The 25,712-nt window shown below is 44.9% G+C and overlaps 1 protein-coding gene across 1 annotated transcript; it reads left to right on the top strand.

Annotated features, from left to right (window-relative positions):
• The first annotated feature begins 165 nt into the window (after nucleotides 1–165).
• LOC107122446 (zinc finger protein OZF-like) lies at nucleotides 166–23,691 on the top strand. Its single transcript, XM_015425549.1, has 5 exons — nucleotides 166–230; nucleotides 10,227–10,308; nucleotides 11,187–11,301; nucleotides 22,125–22,624; nucleotides 22,850–23,691. Exons 1-5 carry the CDS (start codon nucleotides 166–168, stop codon nucleotides 23,681–23,683), a joined length of 1,596 nt encoding a protein of 531 aa, XP_015281035.1. The 3' UTR covers nucleotides 23,684–23,691.
• The last annotated feature ends 2,021 nt before the right edge of the window (nucleotides 23,692–25,712 follow it).

Genomic DNA, 25,712 nt, shown 5'->3' with positions numbered 1-25,712 from the left:
CTGATAGCCATTCACTTTAAGGGGGGATTAGACAAGACTTCTGGGAGGGAGTTGCGTTTGTATTTGCTTGAATTAAAATGTTCATGTCTCACCTTCTTTCTGTTGGAGGGGCTCCAGGTGGCTCAAGAAAGGAAAGGCAGACAGATCTGGGTGCAGCGATTAGCCATGGCGAACGTGGAACCTTCGCATTCTGAGGCCGCACACCTCGGAAAAGTTTTCACGAGGGGCCAGTAACCTGGCTTCTGTGCCCCTGCCTAGAGGCTTCCCATGGGCATCTGGTGGGCCACGGCGGGAAACAGTCTGCTGAACTGGGGATAGAATCATAGAATCATAGAATGTTAGAGTTGGAAGGGACCTTGGAGGTCATCTAGTCCAACCCCCTGCCCTCTGCAGGAGCATAGCCGAAAGATAGCCCTACATACCTACAACATACCCGAAAGATGGTTGGCCAGCCTCTGCTTGAAAATGTCCAGCGAAGAAGCATCCACCACCTCCCGAGGCAGACTGTTCCCCTGCTCAACCACTCTTACAGTTAGGAAGTTTCTCCTGATATTTAGCCAGTAACGACTCCCTTGTAATTTCCACCCATTAGATCTAGTCTTGCAATCCGGAGCAAGAGAGAATAGATCTGCTCCATCTTCTACATGATAGCCCTTCAAATACTTGAAGACTGCAATCATGTCCCCTCTAAGCCTTCTCTTTCCCAGGCTAAACATACCCAACTCTTTCAGCCTTTCCTCACAAGGCTTGGATTCCAACCCTCTCACCATCCTGGTTGCCCTCTTCTGGACACGTTCGAGCTTGTCAACATCCTTCCTAAAATGTGGTGCCCAAAACTGGACACGGTACTCCAGGTGAGGCCTGACCACAGCAGAATAGAGCGGAACTACCACCTCCCGTGATCTGGACACAATGCTTCTGTTAATGCATCCTAAGACTGCATTAGCTTTCTTCACAGTCACATCGCACTGCAGGCTCATGTTTAGCTTGTGATCAACCGGAACACCTAGATCCCTTGCACATGTGCTGCTGTCAGGCTATGGTTTGTAACCCCAGCAAGCTTTGGTGCTGGATCATGGGATGGACTTGTCACATTGCTGTCTCATCCAGCGGAAAACCTGGACTTAGGCACTCTGGAAACCCATTGGTATTCCCCTACAGTTTTCAGATGCGCTAAAGTCACACCTCGGTTTTCACACAGCTGTGATGCCCGTGAAAGATTACACCCAGAATTAAATTTGTTGATCTTAAAGGTGCCACTAGAGCCAAACTTTGCTCTGTTACAGAAATATGTTTAGTTGATATGTCAGCTACTAAAGTCATAGCACTGTTTCAATGAGTGATATTTTTAAAAAGCTTCAGTACAGAGAAGGACAGATAGGGGGGGCTGGGGCAAGGAACGGGGTCCCAATGTCAGCGGGGCCTGTAAAACTGTGCATCTTCTTGCCCACACACTGAGAAAATATGCTGTGCCAAAAGGGACAAAAGGTGCCGAATTTGGGGATGAGGTCATGCGGATGATCTTTGCAGAAGCTGTCAAGAACCCCTTTGACCAGGGGCTTCCGGTCTGGCTAAGATGGAGGACTGAAGCGTTTCGCGATCGTGCGAAGCGAGCGACGGACACTTTTGACAGTTTGGGCAATACACAGCCCAACGCATCACTCCCCAGCGAGGGGGGGGGACAAGCAGGCAGCAGCGCCCTAGAGGGAGTGTGAGGTTGGCGTAATCCAGCTTCGGAAGAAGCTGAATTGGGCTTTGACCTCCTCCCACGAAGAAGGCAAGTGCCAAGCAACTCTATAGTGGCCGATCGAGCCGGATTACCGGCATAAATTCTTCGTCAGCCGACCTCTTTGAAGAAGGACAACAACTGTGAGTTAAAAGAAACAATGCGAAACCCGTTTTGAACGTGCTAGATAACAAAAACGTGCCGCTTACCTGAACTGAGTTTGGAGTCAATTTGAATTAAGCGGTTGAGCGGAAAATGAATAGTAAATCCCAGAAATCCGATTCCGGAGAGAAAAAAGTTGATTGAAGCCTTTAAAAACTGTAAAAACGCTTATTGTTTAACATTCCTGTGGTGAAGATGGAGCCGTGTGCGCAACTGTAAAATCGAAACTCACGAACAATAGCGTGGGAAGAGCAGGCTGGTGTCACAAAGAAAGAGGTCCGTGTGAAACATCCAGGAAGTTGAATTCCTAGACGGGCATTAGCGAAAGGAAGACAGTGGAACTTTTAAAGGTGCCGGACCGGAAGTGAGTTTTATGCGGAAGGAAGGGCCTGCAAAATACCAATCTGACCTACTCTACATGAAATTACCATAGAGAAGTTGCGCCCGACATTTTGAGGAGGACTTCAACTAAATTTGCTTTTTTAATATATTTCTAAGGGTCTTTGGAAAGCGTAAACAGAGAGGCATGGAGGACTAAATCTTATCATCTAGAAGAGTGCTTTATTTTGCGAATCTGTGAATTGGAAAGAAATCGCCAAGACGGAGACCAGGAGAGGCAAGAAAAGAGCCGACTCAGACCCAGAACTTAAACCGGTTGTGAGACCTAGGATTGGATCTACTTCAACCCCCAAAATGTCAAGGTAAAGAGAGAAAAAAGAGATGCAAGCCTCCATGGAAGCAATGGAGAAGAGAATGACAGAGGCAATACAAGCCATGGGGGAGCAGATAGAAAAAACATTGGGGGACCAACTGGAGAAGCAAACTCAGATTCATCTGAAACATCTAGAAGAAGTCCAAGAGAAGAACATAACAGCATTGAAGGAATTGGTTACTACAGAAATAACTTCAATCAAGCAAGAAATGGAAGGAGTTAAGAAGGATGTTCAAGCAAATGCAACCAAGACTACAGAGACAGAGGAGAAGATACAAAAAATAGAAGAGAAACAAGATTCTTTGACTCAACAAATTACAAGATCAGAGACAATGATGGAGTTCAGAAGGATGCAGACTCATCTGAGATTCAGAGGCATTAAGGAAACAGAGAATGAGAACTTAAAAGAAAAAATGATGGAAGTGATAACGGCTTTTCTGGGCGAGGAGGAAGGGTCAATGGACTCAGACTTTGATTTGATTTATAGAGTGAACTCCAGAATTGCAGAAAAGAAGAATTTACCAAGGGATGTAATTGTACAATTTGTAACAAGATCAATAACAGAGGAGATATTCAAGAAGCAATTCAACGTCCCTTTTGTAATAGAGGGAAACAAAATTATGGTGATGAGAGAACTCCCAAGAACAATACTGCAAGACAGGAAAAGGTATAAATCCTTGGCGGACAAACTCAGAGCTTTGAGCATCAGATATAGATGGGAGATTCCACAAGGTTTATCCTTTACGTATCAAGGTGGGAGGATTCAGATCAGATCGATGATGGACTTTTATAAATTTAAGGCGGACAATGCGGACGTCTTTGGAGAACTTTAAAATAAAACGCATAATGGAGTACAAATTGTTGTCATGGAATGTTAATGGATTAAATTCACCAAACAAGAGGAAAAGAATCAATCATTGGATACAGAAACAGAAATGCAACGTGATATGCTTGCAAGAAACACATATTAGAAAACAGGATATAAAATATTTAAAGAATGCTTTATTTGGAATTGAATTTTGTTCTGCGGCCTCAAACAAGAAAAAAGGAGTTGTGACATATGTGAAGAAGGAGTTACAACCTACAGAAATTTTTAAGGACATAGATGGCAGATACGTGGGTGTGGAATTAATGATTCAGCAGAAAAAAACATTGTTGATCAACGTGTACGCACCCAATGGAGCAAAGGAAAAATTTTTTAAGGATATAACTGACCAATTACAACAATTGACTTATGAGCAAGTTATTATGGCCGGAGACTTTAATGGGACAATAGATCGTCTAGACAGAAAACCACAAAAGGACAACGAATTCAGCGGAAAATTGCCAAAGAATTTTTTTGAATTAGTTAAGCAAGAAAAATTAGAAGATGTTTGGAGGAAATGGAACCCGATGCAGAAAGACTTTACTTTTTATTCCAATAGACATTGCTCTTTTTCCAGAATTGATATGATTTGGATGTCTGAAGAATTATCAATGAAAACACATAAGACTGAAATTTTGCCAAGATGTAATTCAGATCACAATCCGGTGGTATGGAGTTCCACAGAAAGGAAAAAACCCTTTCTGTGGAGGATTAATGAAGACTTGTTGGATAAGAAAACGGTAATTGAGATGTTAAAGGAAGAAACGAAACAATTCTTTCAACAAAATTTAAATAAAGAAACACCGATACAGATTGTATGGGATGCTTATAAAGCGGTGATGAGAGGAATTCTCATCTCGCAAAACGTGAAGCAAAAAAAGGAAAAACTTCAAAAACAAACAGAAGTGTTAGAAAAAATTGCTCAGAAAGAAAAGGAATTAAAAAAGAAGCCTGGAAAAAAGCAAATTATTAAAGAATTAAAGTTGCTGAAGGAACAACTGAATGAGACTTGGAATCAGGAAATGTATTGGAATTTAAAGAAGTTACAACAGAAATCTTTTGAAGGGGCGAACAAACCGGGAAAATACTTAGCTTGGCAACTTAAGGCTAGAAGAGAGAGAAGAATGATAACCAAAATAATAGAAGATGGAAAAGAGTTCGTTGATCCTAATGGAATAAAGAGATGTTTCTTCAAGTATTATGCTAAACTATTCCAAACAACTAGAGTTGATCTTGAGAAGATTAAAACATATTTAAAGGAGATTCCACTACCAAAAATAAGTAAGGAATACAAAGATTTATTAAATGGTCCAATTCAAAAAGAAGAAGTGATGAAGGCAATAGAAGAGACAAAGTTGGGGAAGGCGCCTGGGCCGGACGGATTTACAGCGAAATTCTACAAAAAGATGAAAGAAGAAATTTCCCCGGTCCTGGAAGCTTTAACCAACGAAATAAGAGAAAACAAAAAGGTGCCGGACTCATGGAAAGAAGCAATTATTTCTTTGATTCCAAAGGAAGGACAAGATTCAACAAATGTAAAGAACTACAGGCCAATATCTCTTTTGAACAACGATTATAAAATCTTTGCAAAAATTATTGCAGAAAGGGTGAAAAACTATTTACAAACGGTAATTTCTGAAGATCAAGCGGGCTTTTTACCCAAAAGGCAGATTAGAGACAATGTAAGAATAGTAATGGACGCAATTGAATATTATGAAAAGCACCCAGAAAAAGAAGTAGCTTTTCTGTTTGTTGATGCAGAAAAAGCTTTTGACAATCTTAATTGGAATTTTATGCACCAGATGATGGAAAAGATTGAAGCGGGACAACATTTTAGAAATTGTATTGAAGCTATCTATTCTGAACAAAGAGCTAAAATAAATGTGAATAAAGAACTGACAGATAACTTCAAAGTACAGAAAGGAACAAGGCAAGGTTGTCCGTTATCACCGTTATTATTTATCTGGGTATTGGAAATACTTTTACAAAAAATACAGTACGATCAAGAAATAAAGGGCTTGACACATAAAGGACACCAATACAAATATCGAGCATTTGCAGACGATGTAATGTTTATGGTGGAAAACCCAACAGAAAAATTGACATTGCTTTTTCAAAAAATAAAGGAGTTTGGAGAATTGGCCGGCTTTTACGTAAATAAGAATAAAACAAAACTTATATGTAAAAACATGATCAAACAAAAACAAGTGGAACTACAAGAACTGGTACAATGTGAAGTAGTTAAAAAAACAAAATACCTTGGAATTGAATTAACGGCAAAAAATATAGACCTATATAAGAATAATTATGAGAAATTATGGACTAAGCTGACTCAAGATTTTAAGAAATGGGATAAAATGAACTTATCACTGATGGGAAGAATATCAGTTATAAAAATGAATGTCCTACCACGTTTGATGTTCCTGTTCCAAACAATACCAATTCTGCATAAAACGGATTTGTTGGCCAAGTGGCAACAAGAGTTGTCAAAATTTGTTTGGGCAGGCAAGAAACCAAGGATCAAAATGAAAATACTTTGTGATGCCAAAGAAAGAGGAGGTCTACAAATGCCAAATCTTAGACTATATTATGAAGCGGTTTGTCTAACATGGATGGATCAATGGGTGAAGCTTGAAAATGACAGATTGTTGGGGTTGGAAGGGCATGATTGTAGATTTGGCTGGCATGCATATTTATGGTATGACAAGATAAAAATGGACAGTTTTTTTAAACTTCACTTGGTGAGAAAAGCTTTGTATATGGTATGGACAAGATATAAGAAGTACCAGAGTGACTTAAGACCATTGTGGATTGTACCAGTAGAAGTGTTGATATCTTACTCAAGACAGCGAGGTAGAGACTGGTTGCCATATAGAGATTTAATTAAAAAAGAGGGAACAGAGTGGGTAATGAAAAAGCAGAATGAAATTGAATATGAATATGAGTGGTTGAAATATATGCAGATTTATGATCTTTTTAGATCTGACAAAAAAAACTATGGTTTTAGAGAGGAAAAAAATGAAATTGAAAAGGTATGGGAGAGTGGAGGAGGAAAAAATATTTCTAAAATGTATAAGGTGTTGTTAAAATGGTATACTGAAGATGAAACTGTTAAAGAACAAATGTTAAAATGGGCTATTAATATGAATAAGGAAGTGGCTATGGAAACCTGGGAATATTTGTGGAAAAATTCTATTAAGATCTCGACATGTACTAATGTTAAAGAAAATTGTTATAAGATGATGTATAGGTGGTACATGACACCTAAGAAGATTGCAAATATGAATCAAAATATGTCAAACAAATGCTGGAAATGTAAGAGGCATGAGGGCTCATTTTATCATATGTGGTGGACTTGTGAGAAAGCTGTAGACTTTTGGACAAAAGTCCACAATGAAATGCAAAAAATACTGAAATGTTCTTTTAAAAAAGCACCGGAAATTCTGCTTTTGGGACTCAAAATGGAAGAAGTCAATACGACTAAAAAAACTTTACTCTGGTACCTGATAGTGACAGCGAGAATGATTTATGCTCAGTTTTGGAAGACAGAAAAGGTACCAGAGGTTGAAGAATGGATACAAAAAGTTCTGTTCATGGCACAAATGGATAAGATTACAAAAAAACTGAATAACAAAGAAGACGATGAGTTTTTTGGAGAATGGAATGATTTTAAAATTTATCTGGAAAAGAACTGGGATGTGAAACAAAACTTAATATGTTTAGATCAATATTAAGTCAAACGATGTTATCTTTAGATTGTAATGATGAAAAACTGATATTGTTGATGATATGAAGTAATTTGGAGCAGGGGTGGAAGCATTGTGGGAAGCCATTGGAGGGAGGGGAGGAACTGGGAATGGGGTAGACAATTGATAGAATGAAATGTTTTATATGTTGTATTCCTGAGAAAATAAAAATTTGTTTACCAAAAAAAGAACCCCTTTGACCAGTGGGAAGTCACCCTTTAGGCAGCCTGGTTGTTTGAAAACAATCCCGCAGTGCCATCTACTGGCAGAAGATATGTTTGTCCTGATAACTTTCTTTAACGTCATACTTTTACAAATTTGCCAAAAAAACCTCTACTGAGGAATGAAAAGAAGCTTTTTGAGCCTGAAATAGCTGGTGGGGGGGGGGGCTCTGAAAATGTGGGATTTAACAGGAATAACCAAGAAGCACCATTTCTTACCCTATTTGGCTTGCTTGCATAAGTGTGTCCCTAGCATAAAGGCCATGCAGTTGGCTGGAAATCAAGCCCAGTGGGACAGATGTGCGGTCCTGGCTGAACATGGGGTTGACAACCTCCAGGGGGTGGCTGCAGATCTCCTGCTGTTACAGCTGATCTCCATGACGGAGGTTTATGAAATGGGGTAGAGAGAGCTGAGAAAGAGAATTTTTTTCTCCCTCTCCCAAAAGACTAGAACTCAGCAGCATCCAATGAAGCTGATGGGAAGTAGGTTCAGGATGGACATAAGGAAATCCTGCTTCACACAGAGAGTGATGAAACTGTGGAATTCGCTTCCAGAGGATGGAGTGATGGCTACAAGAATAAACAGTTTTAAAAGGGGATTAGATAGATTCCTGGAGAATAGGTCTATTAATGGCTGCTAGCCGTGGTGACTGAGGGGGACCTCCACACTCAGAGGCACTAATCCTCTGAATCCCAGAGCCAGGAGGCGACCTCAGGGGAAGGCCTCAGCCTCTGTGCCCTGTTGCTGGCAGTCTAGAGGAACTGGCTGGCCGCTATGTGAGACAGGATGCTGGACCAGATGGACCATTGGTCTGGTCCAGCAGGGCTCTTCTGATGTTCTTATGAAGGCCTCAGCCTCTGTGCCACTAAGGCCCCAGTCAGACGTGCCGGAAAACGCAGGGGGGAAGGGCGGCTATTTGCACCGTTGGATTCTGATCCGCCATTATGCGATCAGACGCAATGGCGGCTTCCTCGCAGAGAAGACGATGATGGGGAGAAAGTCGCGCGCCGGCGCAATCACTCCCAGGGAGTCCGCATGCAGCCCGTGGCAAACCATTTGCCAGTAGGTCGTCCCAGGCACTTTTTAAATACGCATCTTTGGCGGTTCGCCACGGGTGTGCTACGCCTCCCAGATGTTCCGGTGTGATCGCGCCCGGAAAACCCGCGGGACCATCGTGCCTTTAGCACAGCAAATGCTCTGTGTGACCGGGGCCTTAATAGGGAAGATGTTGTTAGGAACACACATTTTCAGTGCAATCCTAAAACCGCTTTCTTGGGAGTAAGCCAAATTGAATGGGCCTGGGGAAGGTTCCGTTTAGACCTGCTTCGGATTGCTGGCTGTGGGTTTGCTTTCGTTTGCCCTAATTTTCTTCTTTTCTGCTCAAACGTGCCATTCTCTGAGATGGCTGAACAGTCTGGGATTCCCCAGGAGAATAACTGTGTGCGGAGTTACTCCAGAACAATCCTGCCGAGCTGCACAGGCCGATTGCAGCCTAGCTGAAATCTAATCCATCAGGGTTTAGGCGCTGCTCTTTATGGGGTGGCAGGAAACATTTTTCATTTGTCTGCAGCTCTGAAAGGGTTAAACTGACAGAGCTGTTTGCTAGAGAGGCCAAGAAAGGGGGGGGTTGGAAAACAGGAAAGGCTCTTTTCCAGTATGTGTTGGGAGGCGGGCTTTGCTATTGAATTGCCAAAGAGACCAGGAAAGGCTTCAGATATGTAACAGCAGGAAAAAGCCTTGCGGCCGGATCCTGCAAAGATTTATGCACAAGCAGGGCTATTTTGGGGCAGGAACGCACAGGAACAGAGTTCCGGCTGGCTCCCAAGTTGGCCACGCCCAGCAGGAACCTCATTAGCATAACAGGCCACACCCAACAGCAGGAACTCATTAGGATTGGCTACATTAGGGGTGTGTGGCCTAACATGCAAAGGAGTTCCTGCTACAAAAAAGGCCCTGGGATTTGACAACAAACAAGGTAAACAGAAGAACAAGCAAAAGGTGAGTGTGCCTGGATTACCACACTTCTGGTAACGTGGGGGCGCGGCCTAATGGGCTAATGAGCTGTGTTGTCAGGGGTGTGGCCCAATATGCTAATGAGTTTCTGTTGTTGGGTGTGGCCTATTATGCTAATGAGTTCCTGCTGGGCTTTTTCTACAAAAAGAGCCCTGTGACACAAGTAAGTTGACAGCGGTGGGGGGGGGGGGTATAAGCTTTTCAGTCTTGAATGGGAGAAATGCTGCTCTGTGCATTATCGAGGGGTGGGGCTGGGTTTTGAATAGTTTGAAAATGTAATGTTCTTACGTAGGCTGTAATTTGTTAGCCGCCCCTTGTGGGGGCAGAGAGACTGGATCTGAGTTCTGTAAATAAATTTATAAATTTATATAAATTATATTTATATCAGTAAATTCTGATCCATGGAGTTTGTAGGAAGGCCCGGAAGGAGTCCCAGGCGTATTCCTATGGGAGGAATCGTTCACGACAATTGCCTGCCCCGCTCAACCGGCATCTGCAGATTCAGCGCCTCCCCCTGCTCCTGTTCATCCCTCCTGAGCCCTGACCTGGGGAGGTGACACCCCCCCCCCCGGCCCTTCCCCTCTGCTGGCTGCTTGGGCGGAGCTTTTGCCTAATGCTTCTGGTCTATTGAGTTGCTGATGTGAAAACTACAACAAGGGCTCTCCTTCTGATCCACCAGACCAATTCCTGAATGTCTCTTGACCGGGGTTGGTGATGTAGATCCATTCCCTTTTGCTTTCTTTCTGCCTTTTTGATATATTTTCCTCTCCCTCTTCATAGCCAACTGAGTAAATGTATCTTTCCACAGTCGGAGGTGACCCAAGAGATGGGAAAGGAGATGGAAGAGAAGGACCTGGAATCGGCAAGAGATCAAGGAGAGGCCCCTATCCCATCCAAGCAAAGAGTGGCATTGAATTCTGGGAAAGAGCTGTGCCAGAGATCATGGCTCAGGACACGAAGACCGCAGATCTACACAGCCAGTGGTTCAGGCAGTTCCGTTACCAGGAGATGGATGGGCCCCAAAAGGTTTGCAGCCGGTTGCATGTATTTTGCAACCACTGGCTGGAGCCAGAGAGGCGCACCAAGAAGCAGATCCTAGACCTGGTGATCCTGGAGCAGTTCCTGGCCATCCTGCCCCCGGAAATGCAGCGCTGGGTCAGAGGATGCAGGCCGGAGACAAGTTCCCAGGCAGTGGCCCTGGCCGAAGGTTTCCTCCTGAATCAGGCAGAGGAGAAGAGGCAGGCAGAGCAGGTGAGGGGATTTCATTCATTCAGTTCAAGGGACAACCTTATCCCAAGGCTTCCCTGCCTGATATTTCTGCCTATAGATAATTCTCTCGCCTGGGAAGAAAACCCATCCCTGATAAACATATGGAGCAGAAGTCCATCAGTGGCTATTAGCCACAAGGTATAGATAGGGACTCTCAGTCAGGGGCAAGTGGTGCTCTGTCTTCTTGGGTCCTGGGGGGGGGTGAGGGCAACAGTGGGAGGGCTTCTAGTGTCCTGGCCCACTGGTGGACCTCCTGATGGCACCTGGTGTTTTTGGCCACTGTGTGACAGAGTGTTGGACTGGATGGGCCATTGGCCTGATCCGACACTGGCTTCTCTTATGTTCTTGTCCCTGTGGGTGAACCATCTCAGCTGGTCAGTGCACGGGTGAGGAGTCTGGGAGTGGGGCAGGATTCCTCTCCTCAGCCTGCTCCATTCCTTCTCTTCCCCATCTCCTTTCCTGCTCTTTCAGATGGGGGGACCAGCAGTGAAGACGGAAGCAGAGTTCTCTGAGGAGGAAGGATCTCCTTCGGAGGAAGGGCAAAGGGAGCAGGCCCAGGAGCGTGCCCAAGATGCCCTCTCATGTGGTAAGGGTGCCTTGTGCCCAGATGGGATTGGGGCACACAGTGAAGTTCTTGGGCAGAAGACTTAGGACAAGAGAAAAAGGGAATACTGCTGTGCACAACACAGAATACACTTCTGGGACTCAGGGCCATAGGATGTAGTGGTGGCCACTCCCTTGGCAGGGGATTAGACAGATTCATGGGAGGATATTGAGGAGGTCACCCATTTTAAATACTTAAGGGTCTGGTGTGACCAGAGATTAGCTTGGTCAGTGCAAGCTGGTCATGTTCAACGATTGGCTACAGCAGCATCAAATATCACCTGTGGTTTCTTTTATTCCTCTGGGACTCCATATATCCCAGCCGCTATCAAACTGTTTAATGTCAAGGTGGCCACGCAAAGTATATGGAGCTGGTATTTAGATTGATGAAATAGGGGAGTCCTTCGATTAAATTAATCTTAAATCCTATGTCCCATCCGTGGAATTCCAAATTCAGTCAATCAACCTTTATTGGCATATTGTATCGAAACTGTTAGGCAAGGAATACGAAGTCGTATGCAGTTAATAATACATTCCCTCCTCTTAGAAGCCCAAAGGAATTCCGAATTGTGCAGCGGGAGTAGCCCTCTAATATGAACTAGGGACTACCATCTCTTGAAGCCTGGGCCTGGTTGTAGGCTTTCTCCCTTAAAGTTAAAATTATACACCGCGACATCCAAGAGGGTTACCTAGGCTTAGTCAGAGAGAACTCTTATATTTCCCACTGAGATAAACTTGTCAAGCAACGACTACAGTTCTTCAATCTTTCCTTGGATTCCCTTTACTCAGTTACCAGACGGGAAGCCATAAGAATGATTAAGAAATGTCTCTTTAAGTACAATTATAACAGTACAATTTGTAGAGCATGACGTGTTTGTTCTACTCAGTTTGTTGGCATTCTTCAACCTCTAGCGCTCCCCAATTATCGCTCATATTTGACAGTTCCTCGCTATAGGCGTGCCTTTATGTTGGTGTGCCCTAATGCCCTCCAAAACCAAGCAATGTTTAGTGAAAAGGAGGGCCAATATTAAAACCTTTCCATAAAAGATAAAAAGAGGGACATGTATTTATTAATAATAATAACAAATTTTAAAACATATATAGAGGCCCATTTACAACCAATGTATATAAAATATAACAATATCAAGGGCTTACAAAGTTGACCGTACGCGTTTCAGCCAAATAGGCCTTCCTCAGAAGTCATACATATGTGGCATGATGGTTAATAATTATTTTCACATACACACAATCAGAAATATATACAAAGTATAGATTCAATGAGGACCATAAAGTAAATTGTTCAAAATAATAATAATAATAATCAAGATTATATTGCACACCAGTCAATATGCTCATTCAGGCCGTATGGAGTTGCAGTCTTAAGAGTATGTATCCAAAATAGTTCTCTTTTTTTCAGTTGTTGGATCATCTGCTGGTGGCTTCTGGGCCGAACATACTCGAGTGCAAAGAAGGAAAAATCCTTATCATTATGCCCTGCCATCATGAAATGCTCTGTCAGGGGTGCATTCTTCCTGCCACGTCTGATGCAACTTCTGTGTTCCGTTATTCTAGTCCGTAATGGCCTTGATGTTGGTGTACCCTAATGCCCTACCATCTAGAGTATTGCATGGCAGGTCTTGTAAGATACCACACCCTAGAATCATAGAATCACAGAGTTGGAAGGGGCCATACAGGCCATCTAGTCCAACCCCGTCTAGACAGGATGAGCCTAGAGCATCCCTGACAAGAGCCAGTTTGGTGTAGTGGTTAAGTGTGCAGGCTCTAATCTGGGAGAACCGGGTCTGATTCCCTACTCCTCCACTTGCAGCTGTTCCTCAAAGAGCAGTTTGTGTCAGAGCTCTCTCAGCCCCACCCACCTCACAGGGTGTCTGTTGTGGGGAGGGGAAGGGAAAGGAGTTGTAAGCCGCTCTGAGACTCCAAGTGAAGGGCGGGGTATAAATCCAATCTCTCTCTCTTTCTCTCTCTCTTTGTCTAGCCGCTGCTTAAAGGCTGTGAGGGGGAGCTCACCACCTCCCTAGGCAGCTGATTCCACTGTTGCACAACTCTTGCTGTAAAAATGTTTTTCCTAATATCCAGCCAGTACCTTCCCGTCCTTAATTTAAACCTATTATTTCAAGTCCTATCCTCTGCGGCCAACAGGAAGAGCTCTCTGCCCTCCTCTAAGTGACAGCCCTTCGAACACTTAAAGAGAAACATCATGTCCCCCCTCAACCTCCTCTTCCCCAGATTGAACATTCCCAAGCCCCTCAGCCTTTCCTCATAGGGCTCGGTCTCCAGGCCCCCGATCATTCTCGCTGGTCTCCTCTGCACCTGCTCCATTCCATCCACATCCTTTTTGAAGTGAGGCCTCCAAAACACCACACATTACTCCAGGTGCAGCCTGACCAATACAGTATACAACGGGACTATGACATCTTGTTATTTGGATGTTATGCCTCTGTTGACACATCCCAAGACTGCCTACTCTGGCTATGAGGCAGGTAGTGTAGACACTCTGTATCACATGACCTTTGAATGCAATCATTCTTCTGAGCCTAGAAATCTTTTAATTCTTCCTTTGCTCCAAAGTATAGATCATATGGAGACATTACCTCTTTTGTTAGAAGACAACAGCAGGCCTATCAGTCTTTGAGCTGTGAGATTCTATGCATCTGTGAGAGATTTTCGCAGGCATCCCAGTGGGGTCTAGCTTTTTCTATATTTTCATAATCTGCTGAAAACTAATCAGTTAAGAAGCAGTATGAGGTAGCAAGAGATCCATGGAAGGCAATTCCATTTTTATTCCCATGAAATAAAATAGTCATATCTCACCTTCCTTCTGTTGAAGGGAGTGTAAAGCTAGACAAATCTGGGCACAGCCACTAGCCCAGTGGTGGCGAACCTATGGCACGGGTGCCTGAGGTGGCACTCAGAGCCCTCTCTGTGGGCACGTGTGCCATTGCCCCAGCCAGGCCCAGACCATCATTAAAGTGTTGAATTCTCTGCCAAATAATTTTAGAACATAAGAAATGCCAATGTTGGATCAGGCCAAAGGCCCATCCAGTCCAACAGTCTGTATCACACAGTGGCCAGAAATACCAGTGCCATCAGGAGGTCCACCAGTGGGGCCAGGACACCAGAAGCCATCCCACTGTTGACCCCCCCAAGCACCAAGATGACAGAGCATCACTTGCCCCAGAGTCCCTATCTATACCTTGTGGCTAATAGCCACTGATGGACCTCTGCTCCATATGCTTATCCAATTCCCTTTTGAAGCCGTCCATGCTTGTAGCCGCCACCACTTCCTGTGGCAGTGAATTCCAAGTGTTAATCACTCTTTGGGTGAAGAAGTACTTCCTTTTATCCGTTCTAACCCGACCGCTCAGCAATTTCATGGAGTGCCCACAAGTTCTTGTATTGTGAGAAAGGGAGAAAAGTACCTCTTTCTCTACCTGCTCTTTCCCATGCATAATCTTATAAACCTCAGTCATGTCACCCCTCAGTCGTCATTTCTCCAAGCTAAAGAGCCCTAACCTTTCCTCATAGGGAAAGTGTTCCAACCCTTTTATCATTCGAGTTGCCCTTTTCTGCACTTTATGTGCATCACCTTGCACTTGGCCACATTGAACCCCATTTGCCATGTTGACGCCCACTCGCCCAACTTTGACAGATCCCTTTGGAGTGCCTCACAATCCTCACTGGTTTTCACCACCCTGAACAACTTCGTATCATCCGCAAATTTAGCCACTTCACTGCTTACTCCCAACTCCAAATCATTAATGAACAAGTTAAAAAGCAGTGGACCAAGTACTGATCCCTGTGGTACCCCACTGCTTACACCCCTCCACTGGGAGAACTGCCCATTTATACTCACTCTCTGTTTTCTATTAATTAGCCAGTTTTTGATCCATAAAAGGACTTGTCCTTTTATCCCATGATTTTTGAGCTTGCTTAGGAGCCTTTGATGAGGAACTTTATCAAAAGCTTTCTGGAAGTCAAGGTAAACAATATCTATTGGATCCCCCTTGTCCACATGTTTGTTCACCCCCTCAAAGAACATTAACAGGTTAGTGAGACAAGATCTTCCCTTACAGAACCCATGTTGAGTCTGCCTCAATAGGTTTTGTTCATCTATGTGCCTACTAATTCTTTCCTTAATAATGGTTTCCACCAATTTACCCGGTATCGACGTCAGACTGACAGGCCTGTAATTTCCCGGATCTCCTCTGGAACCCTTTTTAAAGATGGGAGTGACATTAGCTACCTTCCAGTCCTCAGGAATGGAGGCTGATTTTAAGGAGAGATTACATATTTTTGTCAGGAGATCCACAAGTTCACAATTGAGTTCTTTCAGAACTCTTGGATGTATGCCATCTGGGCCTGGTGATTTATCAGTTTTTAAGTTGTTTATCAGTTTTAGGACCTCCTCTCTCGTCACCTCAATCTGACTCAGGTCTTTCAACACCCCTCCCGAACTCAGCGGCTCTGGAGTGGGCAAGCACCTCTCATCTTCCACAGTGAAGACGGAGGCAAAAAATGCATTTAGCTTCTCAGCCATTTCCCTATCATCCTTCAGTACTCCTTTTACCCCTTGGTCATCCAAGGGCCCCACTGCCTCCCTGGCTGGTTTCCTGTTTCTAATGTATTTGAAGAAAGTTTTATTGTTGGTCTTTACATTTTTTGCTATATGCTCCTCATATTCCCTTTTTGCATGCCTGACCACAGACTTGCATTTTATTTGCCATAGCCTGTGTTCTGTTTTATCAGCCTCACTGTGACTAGCTTTCCACCGCTTAAAGGAATCCTTTTTACCTTTTACAGCTTCCATTACTTTGTTTGTTAACCATGTAGGCTTTTTCTTATACCTGTTTGTGCCTTTCCTAACCTGCGGAATATATTTTATTTGAGCTTCTAGAATTGTAGTTTTAAACAGTTTCCAAGCTTCCCCAATGGTTTTGACCCTTTCTACTTTTCCCTTCAGTTTCCTCCCCACATGTCCCCTCATATCAGAAAAATTACCCCTTTTAAAGTTAAAAGTGGTTGTGTGAGTCTTTTTGGCCAATTCCCTATTTGTACAAATGTTGAACTCAACAACATTATGATCACTGTTCCCAAGCGGTGCAATCACTTTTACATCTCTCACCAGGTCTTGAGTGTTACTTAGGACCAAATCAAGGATCACCTCTCCCCTGGTAGGTTCCGTGACCATCTGCTCCATAGCACAGTCATTTAGAGTGTCTAGAAACTCAATCTCTTTCTCTCGACTAGAACACATATTGACCCAATCAATGTGTGGGTAGTTAAAATCAACCTATTACGACACAGTGTTTTTGTCTAATTTTAAGTAAATGAAAGCATTTGGGATTGCTTTCCTTACTTTGTTTGGATCATCTTAAGTTAATGTGTGGTTTTTTTTCTAAAGTAAAACCTCAGTATTCAGGTTAAATTGCCGTGTTGGCACTTCGTGATAAATAAGTGGGTTTTGGGTCGCAGTTTGGGCACTTAGTCTCTAAAAGGTTTGCTATCACTGCACTAGCCAATGTGAATAAATGGAACCTCCATGTTCTGGGGCAGCATACCTCTGGAAACTCATTGCTACAGGCCAATAATTTGGTTTCTGTGCCCCTGCTTAACGCTTTTCCAAGGGCACCTGTCAGGCCACAGTCAGAAACATGCCGTTGCCTGGCATCCCTGCAAGCTATAGGGTGGACTTGATATCACTTTGATGTCTCATCTGGCTGAACACCTGGATGCAGACACTCTGGAAACCTATTAGTGTCACTCTAGATTCTCCAGAGCTTCAAATGAGGTTTTTGGCTCGATGTGACGGCAACGTGTTGTGCGACCTCATTTCCGGCCCCCTCTTTTCCTCTTGCCGATCTGAACATAAGGGCAAGTGGAAGGGGCAAGCCGATGGGAGAATGGATACCTGGACTGGGTGGCTCATTGGGCTGATCCAGCTGTCAAATTTTTGGAGCTCCAGAGTTGACAGGGCATCGATCCAAGTCTCACAGAAGTCTGAAACGTGGGCACCTGATGCTTCCATCCCGCATCTCAAACAGTTTTACAAAAAGCGTTACATGTTTTGTGGCGTGTATGTAGAGCAAAGGTTCACAGCTTTGGGAACAGGAATGCATTCAGACAAGCAAATGAAATATGAAGTCTAAGCTTAACTCTTTTCCTTCCAATTTTGTCCCCCTTTGCAGGCAGTGGAAAGATGTTGTCGAGCCATCGTCTTTGCAGATGTGTGGAAATGGCTGCTGCACTTCTAGTTCAGGTAAAGGAGATGAGCAGGGGACGGCCTGGGTCTCCCCTCCTTTTGCTCCTGCAGTTGCTGCTGAGGTGTCCGAGGGAGAGAGGCTCTGAGTGCCACTCCCTTTGCCCATGCCAAGCCCTGCATCCTGCACCCTCCCAGACTGCCCCTTTCCAGTGTGCCTTCTCTCCCTGGCATGATCTCTGAAGAGGGAATCTGCTTTTTCTTCCAGGGTCCCTTTTCCTTTGAAGAGGTGGCCGTGTATTTCACAGATGCCGAGTGGGCCCTACTGGATCCGGGCCAAAGAGCTCTCTACAGGGAAGTCATGCTGGAGAACTATGGGAGCGTGGCCTTTCTGGGTAAGGACCTTTCATAGGTGCCAAAGGTGCAAATTCCTGCCATTGGGATAAGGCATGGCTGAAAATATTTATTTATTTATTTATTTTATTAGATTTCTTGACTGCCCTTCCTCACTTACGTGGGGCTCAAGCAAAGGCCTGGCAGAACATCTCCTTCATACATGCCCTGCAAAACTTTAATAGGGCAGGCATGGCACGGATATCATTTGACAGAGAGTTCTAACAGGCTGGGGCCTGGTGAACATGAATACAATGTTTTAGGCCTGCCCCACTACTTGTCAAGGAGCTGCGGTGGCTCAAGTGGCTAAGACGCTGAACTGCAGGCTGTGGAAGGTCGGTAGTTCAGCAGTTCGAGACCCGAGTGTGCCGCATGAGGGAGTGAGCTCCCGTCTCTAGTTCCAGCTCCTGCCCACCTAGCAGTTCGAAAGCAAGAAATTGCAAGTAGATAAATAGGTACCACTTCGGTGGGAAGGTCACAGCGTTCCGTGCGCCTTGGTGTTTAGTCATGCCGGCCACATGACCACGGAAACGTCTTCGGACAGCGCTGGCTCTTCGGCTTTGGAACGGAGATGAGCACCGCAACCCTAGAGTCGGACTCGACTGGCTTTCGAGCAAGGGAACCTTTACCTTTACCTTTTTACACTACTCGTCCCCTGTTTGGGGTCTTGAGGAGTAGGGGTAGCAGTGAAAGTGACATTCAGCATGGCCTGAGGGAGTGACCCAAGACACCTGGCTTGCCAGGGGCAACTGAGGCCAGTGTTGTGGCCATCACCCAAGTCTTGGCCTGCGGCAAAGGTGGGGCTGAGAGGCCCTCGGAAACACTTTGGAAGGGGCCAGATCCTAAATCTCAGTTGCCAGCCTTCACAACACACCCTTCCCCCCTGAATGGGATTGTGGTCAGCTGACTGAGACCTGGAATGGATCTGTCCCCTTTACAATGGTTGAGATTGTGGGCTTCGATCTTGATCATATCTCCATCCTTCCAGAAGCATTTTTCCTGTTTCTTCCATTTCTTTCATTCCCCATATAAGAAGGATCACTTTCTTTCTCTCTCTGTGCCGAGGAAGCCAGGAATGTAAGAGAGGCTACAGTGGAGACGGACAAAGGCCTTGCATCTGAAGAAAGGCTGGAGAGTTTCTCAAGAGGATCTCAAGAGAGGATTTCCGTCCCAGATGAGCTGGCTGAGAGTGAGTATCTTCTTGGTTCTGTCGAGGGAAGGGGAAAGGAATGGGAACGGAGGATTTCTGCTTCACTTCTTAGCAACTCTTGGTTTGGTAGAAGTATCGAGTCCGCTGGGTAAGGAGGGAGGGAGGGAGGCCTTCTGGGGCCTGGGATCTGGAGGCCCGGAAGCTCCTTCTGGGGCTGAGCTCAGCTGTGGCTCTTGAGGGGCTGGGGAATCCTTAAATAATGGGTTATTAAAGGAAAGGGGCTGGTAACTTGAGAACAGCCCTGCTGGATGAGGACAAAGCTCTGTCTCCTGCTTCCTAGAGCGGTCAGCTAGATCGGGCTCCCCAACATGGTGTACCCACCAACACCTTTTCTGGTGCCTGCCAAAAGATTTTAGGAAGCGGGTGGGGCCAGGTAGGGATTTTTCCCAGCAAGGCCTCTGATTGACTCTTGGAGATTGGACTGGCTGTGCAGATTTTTTAAAATGTTGCTTTGGTAGCACCTGCCACCACAGCGCAAGGACCTACACTGTGTGACCAAAATCCAGCTGTGGCACCCATTTTGTGGCTAGCTTTGCTTCCTGTGGCACCCATTTTGTTCCTGCACCCACTGTGTGGGGTCAGAATTCCGCCTGCGCCTGCAGGCTCAAAAAGTTTGGGGACCCCTGAGCAAGAGGCCCCCTGGCCTTCCCTCCCCCCAACAACTGGCATCCAATGTTCCCTCTAAGCTGTAGAGTCCTGTGAGCAAAAATTCTACTTTGTGAGCTGCTGGCATTAAAGTGAGCGAGCTATTTGGCCACTGCATACATTAATTTGCTCTGGAGCCATCCTTCCTGAGCGAAGATAAAAATGTGTGAGCCGGAGGCTAAAAAACTCTGAGCTAGCTCACACTAACTCAGCTTAGAGGGAACACTGCTGGCATCTCTTGCAAAAATCATGGTGTCCCCTTTGAACTGTGGGCTTCAATTCATGAGCTCCTGGCTTCTCCCACCCCGCCCCCAGCAAACATGTATTTTGGGAGGCTGAAAACCAGCTTCTCACAGCTCTCACCAGACCAGGAAGGAAACTCTCTGTATGGTCACTGGGCTAGACGTCGTGGTAACTAATCATCAGAAGACCTGCATGGCAAGTCAAAATCAGGCTGGAAAACTGGGCTAAAACAAATAAAATGAATTTCAGTGGGGATAAATGTAAAGTTCTGCATTTAGGTAGGAAAAATCAAATGCATAATTACAGGATGGGGGAGACTTGTCTTGGCAGTAGTATGTGCAGAAAGGATCTAAGGGTCTTAATGGACCATACACTGAACATGAGTCATCAGTGTGATGCGGTAGCTAACAAGGCAAATGCCATTTTGGGCTGTATCAACAGAAGTATAGTGTCCAGATCATGCAAAGTGATGGTATTGCTTTACTCTGCTCAGGTTAGACCTCACCTAGAGTATTGTGTTCAGTTTTGGGCACCACAATTTAAGAAGGATATAGACAAGCTGGAATGTGTCCAGAGGAGGGCAATGAAGATGGGGAGGGAACTCAACCCAAGGTATGGCTGTGATATATGAGGGTCAAGCTAACAAAGTAAGTTATTATAAAAATACAAATATTTATTATCGTGGAAATTGAGCCAACTTCAGAGGACGGCGGAAGACCGGAAGGCCTGGCGGGATCTGGTCCATGGGGTCGCGAAGAGTCAGACTCGACTGTGCGACTGAACAACAACAACATATTAGTAAAAGATAAAATAGGTTAAAAGAAATGATCCAAATATCAGACTCCTAAAACTCTTTACACACAGAGCTGATAGTTTTACATATACAATCGATGGGTATATCTTATGACCAGTAGACCATACATGTTTTGGCCCCTTGGGGCCTTCCTCAGTAGTCAATATTACTATTGTAAAACAACACACATCCAGAAATAAATATATGAAAAAAAAGATTTTCTTTCGAGTCAGGTGTTACTTTCTCATGTGATGTGGAATTGCTAAAAGTTTACACAGCAGGCCATGGATAATCTCTCATGGTAACTGCACGTGCTCTCCAGATTGTTCTGATAACAAATATCCAGTGTGTCTGGATGCGTGTCTCTTGCATCAAATCTTTTTTCATATATTTATTTCTGGATGTGTGTTGTTTTACAATAGTAATATTGACCACTGGGTACGTTTAGCCTGGCGAGGAGACAACTGAGAGGTGACATGATAACCATCTTCAAGTACTTGAAGGGCTGTCCTATAGAGGATGGTGCAGAGTTGTTTTCTGTTGCCCCAGAAGGTTGGACTAGAACCAATGGGTTGAAATTAAATCAGAAGCGTTTTTGGCTACACATTAGGAAGAACTTCCTGACAGAGCGGTCCCTCAGTTGAACAGGCTTCCTCGGGAGGTGGTGGGCTCTCCTTCTTTGGAGGTCTTCAAACAGAGGCTAGATGGCCATCTGACAGCAATGCTAATTCTGTAAACTTAGGCAGATCATGAGAGGAAGGGCAGGAAGGGTTGCTTCAGTGCTTAGTTCTCATGGCCCTTTTTTACACACCCAGAGAAAGGCTCATCACCACTTTGGGATCAGAAAGCAATTTTTGTCCAGGCCAGTTTGGCCGGGGATCCTGGAGGTTTTTAGCCATCTTCTGGGCATGGAACTGGGATCACTGGGTGTGGGGGGGGAGGTATCTGTGAATTTCCTGCATTGTGCAAGGGGTTGGACTAGTTTACCCTGGAGATCGCTTCCAGCTCTATGATTATATGAAATGCAAAGGGTGGGGGAATGATTCTTTGCCACTTTTTGCCTTCAAGTACATATTGGGGTGTTTCTAAATGTCTTAGGGAGTTTTCGTGAGTGGAGAAATAGTCAGAGTATAAAAACAGCACTACTGAAGGGCCCAGCCAGGGTTGGGACCAGCAGCTCAGGTTGAGTGGACGGGGAGAGAAGGTCTGACAGAGGAAACAAAATGCATACTATCAATCAAGAATGCCTGATTGGTGGCTCGGCTTCTTGCATTAGTGCTGATTGGACGTCTCTCTTTATTCCAGCTGAAGATGCCCAGGAGACGATTGAAGAATTCCAGGGGTTCTCATTGGAAAGAGACAAGGAGGAAGAGTCTGAATGTAACTTCTGGGATCGAGATGGACCAGAGATGCTGGAGGGAAGCCATGTTGAGAAGACGAGGGGAAACCCCATTCCTTGTCAAGGAGGGGATTTCCCTGAAGTAATTCACATGGTGGAGGAAACACACAAATGCTTGGATTGGGGACTGAATTTGTCAGATCAAATTCGAAATGATATTGATTCGCAAAAGCACCCTGTGAAGAAGGCCCATAATTGCTTGCAGTGTGGAAAGAGGTTCCTTTGTGGAGCAGAGCTCATGAAACAGCAAAGAAACATAGGAGAGAAACTGTATTCCTGCTCAGACTGTGATGAGACGTTCTCAGAGAAATCAAACCTTATTCAACACCAGAGACAGAGTTTCCACCATTCAGGCAGAGAGCCATTTATCTGCACAGATAGTGGGAAGAGTTTATTTGATGGGAAGGCAAATAAATGCTTTCTGTGCGGAAAGTGTTTCAAGGACAGATCACGTTTCCTTTTGCAGGAAACAACCCAGGCAGAGGAGAAACCTTTTGAATGCTCAGAGTGTGGAAAGAGATTCAGTCGCAGATGTCATCTTCAACTGCACCTAAGAATCCACACAGGGGAGAAACCTTTCGAATGCTCAGCATGTGGAAAGAGATTCAGTCACAGTGGCACTCTTAAACAGCATCAAAGTAATCACAGAGGTGAAAATCCTTTTGAATGCTCAGAGTGTGGAAAGAGATACAGCAGAAGACACCATCTTGAAGAGCATCAAAGAATCCACACAGGGGAGAAACCTTTTCAATGCTCAGAGTGTGGAAAGAAATTCAGTTGGCGTCTCAGTCTTCAGCGGCATCAAAAAATCCACACAGAGGAGAAACCTTTTGAATGCTCAGAGTGTGGAAAGAGATTCGGTAACAATGGCGAGCTTCAAAAGCATCAAAGAACCCACAGAGGTGAGGATCCTTTTGAATGCTCAGATTGTGGAAAGAGACTCAGCAGGAGAGGCCGTCTTCAAGAGCATCAGAGAATCCACACGGGGGAGAAACCATTTCAATGCTCAGAGTGTGGAAAGAAATTCAGTTGGAGTGTCTGTCTTCAGCGGCATCGAAGAATCCACACAGGGGAGAAACCTTTTGAATGCTCAGAGTGTGGAAAGAGATTCAGTATCAGTGGCAATCTTCAACAGCATCAAAGAATCCACAGAGGTGAGAATCCTTTTGAATGCTTGGAGTGTGGAAAGACATTCAGCTGGAGAGGCCATCTTCAAGGGCATCAAAGAATCCACACAGGGGAGAAACCTTTTCAATGCTTAGAGTGTGGAAAGAAATTCCGTTGGAGTGTCAGTCTTCAGCGGCATCAAAGAATCCACAGAGGGGAGAAACCTTTTGAATGCTCCGAGTGTGAAAGGAAATTCACACAGAAATCCCACCTTCAAAAACATCAAAAAACCCACAAGGGGAGAAACCATGTAGCTTCTCAGACTATGACGAGACCTTCCCCGTGTTTCACACCTTAATGACAACCACAGACTACACAGAGCTGAAACCATAAAAGCTATAGGAAGGAATGTGCATTTGCTCAGAAACTGTACTGTAACCATAGAGAAATTCAAACCAGGGTGAAACAGTATAAATGCTCAGATTGTGGAAGGAGATTTAGCTATGAATAAAGCAGCCCCATAGCTAGGGATTTTGGGGGCATACTTTTAAATAATAACAAAATAATAAATCCTCTGCATTTTAATGTATTTTAGTGTATTGGGGGGGGGAGAAGAAGCAAGGCGCTGCTTAGTGGCTTGGGTCGAGGAATGCGGCCCAGCTTGTGCTGCTCCCTTGTTGGCCGAGGCAGGCGAGGGAGTCTAAGACTGGGGAGGAGGGGGCAGCAGCAGTGCCCTCAGGACTGTGCCTGTGGTCTCGGCTCACCCGGCTTTCGTCGTGGCTCAGGGAGGGGGGCGCGGAGAGGTTGGAGGAGGAAGAGGTGTGCAGGATGAGTGGTTCGCTATCCCCTCCCACCCAGCCATGCGTGGCCTGTTCATTTCCTGGACGGGACAGGAATGGCCCGGTGCCTCCAGCCAGCGGCTCCTCTTGTTGTTGCTCCTTAAAGAATCCCTCCTGGATTCTCCAGAAGGATGGGATGAAATGCTGGAGCTATTCTGTGACCCCCACCACTCTCCTGTCTCTGTTTTCCCAGCCAGCCCTCGATCATTCCGACCCCCCTGCCTGCCCCCCACACCAAGCCAGCCTCCCTTCCGCCTGCTGGGAATGCATGGAAGGTAGGACCCAGCGGAAGCCTCCCACACCGCGTCTGGAGGCTGGTTGTTGCTGGCCGCTTTCCCTGCCCGCCCCTCGCCGCCCAGTTGCATCCTGCTGCACCAGGCTGCCTGAGTCCTGTCCCCCCCTGCCGGGAGAAGTACTCGGTGCCCCCCCCCCGCAGCCTCAGGTCGGCTGGCCTTCCTCATGGGGTGGCACGGCTGGCCTCCCTCCTGCCTTGCCCCGCCCACGGTGGGCGCAAATCACCTTGCCGCCAGCGGCCCAGGTCAGAGTCCCTGGCCTGCCACTCACCTGTGCAGTACCACCACCTCCTATATGAAAAGCCTGAACACCAGGTTGTGATGTCATCAAAGGTAGTCCTACAGTCCCTGAACTCTGCAGTTGCCAGCTACTGTCACAAGTGTTTTAACTTGCAGTTTCTCGTGTACGCAACAAGATATTTTCTTGATTCTTTCACTGCAGTATTCCAGATTCTTCACACTAGCTTACAGTGTTACTGAGTTCAGTTTCCCTTGCATATTTGAGTGTATGTTTCGTATAATTTACAAGCATATAATAGGGGAAAGTGGTGGATGTCTGTTGTATGATGGTATTGTCAAATAATAGTAAGAGTTTAATAACTTTTGATTTTCAGTATTACTTTTTATTTACAATTGACACAGCATGAGATATTAATATGCACAAACTCATACTTAGGTAAGAAGTTTTCACATACAGTAAACTTCAATTATAATCTCCAGTTACAAAAAAACCCAGCTACACTAGATATTGGTGTACAGAGTTCATTGTGAGTACATTCACAAACGTTCAAGGGAACCAACAAATGTAATAGAAAGAGAGTACAACATTCAATCTTCCTATGAAACTTCTTTTGAGTAAATTAGTAAATTAGAGGAAAATATAGAAACTCACATTGTGGCCTTCAATTAATCTAAATTTCACCAGTTGTCATTTCAACTCATGTTGTTGCAGTTCAGGGGCAAATTAATGTGAAAGGCAGCTACATCACTTCTGCAAAGTTTTCAGTTTCCTCTGTGATGTTTGTGACAGTCTTTGCCCATTTTATTTTTTACAATAGTTGTTCAGGAATGTATTGACTGCTATCAACGTTATCATCCTGGTGTACACAATGCCAGAGTGGCCATTGTCACAAACGCCATCAAAGAGACTACATTCACTTTCATCTAATGCTTCCAGAGACTTTAGACATGCTATAGACACAGTCCATATAATATGTTTTACTGGCTTCTTTGACAATGCAACAATTCCTTTTAA

Source organism: Gekko japonicus, unplaced genomic scaffold (assembly GCF_001447785.1).
Source record: "Gekko japonicus isolate JY-2015 unplaced genomic scaffold, Gekko_japonicus_V1.1 scaffold729, whole genome shotgun sequence".
Classification (NCBI taxonomy): Eukaryota; Metazoa; Chordata; class Lepidosauria; order Squamata; family Gekkonidae; genus Gekko; species Gekko japonicus.
This window is presented reverse-complemented; position numbering and strand designations above follow the sequence as displayed.

Excerpts from the sequence above, each read along its gene's own strand:
- LOC107122446 (XM_015425549.1), top strand. The coding sequence starts at position 166 with ATGGCGAACGTGGAACCTTCGCATTCTGAGGCCGCACACCTCGGAAAA. Across the intron at positions 231-10,226 it reads AAAGTTTTCACGAGGGGCCA|CCAACTGAGTAAATGTATCT; the intron begins GTAACCTGGCTT and ends CCCTCTTCATAG. Across the intron at positions 22,625-22,849 it reads AGAGTTTATTTGATGGGAAG|CATCAAAGTAATCACAGAGG; the intron begins GCAAATAAATGC and ends ACTCTTAAACAG.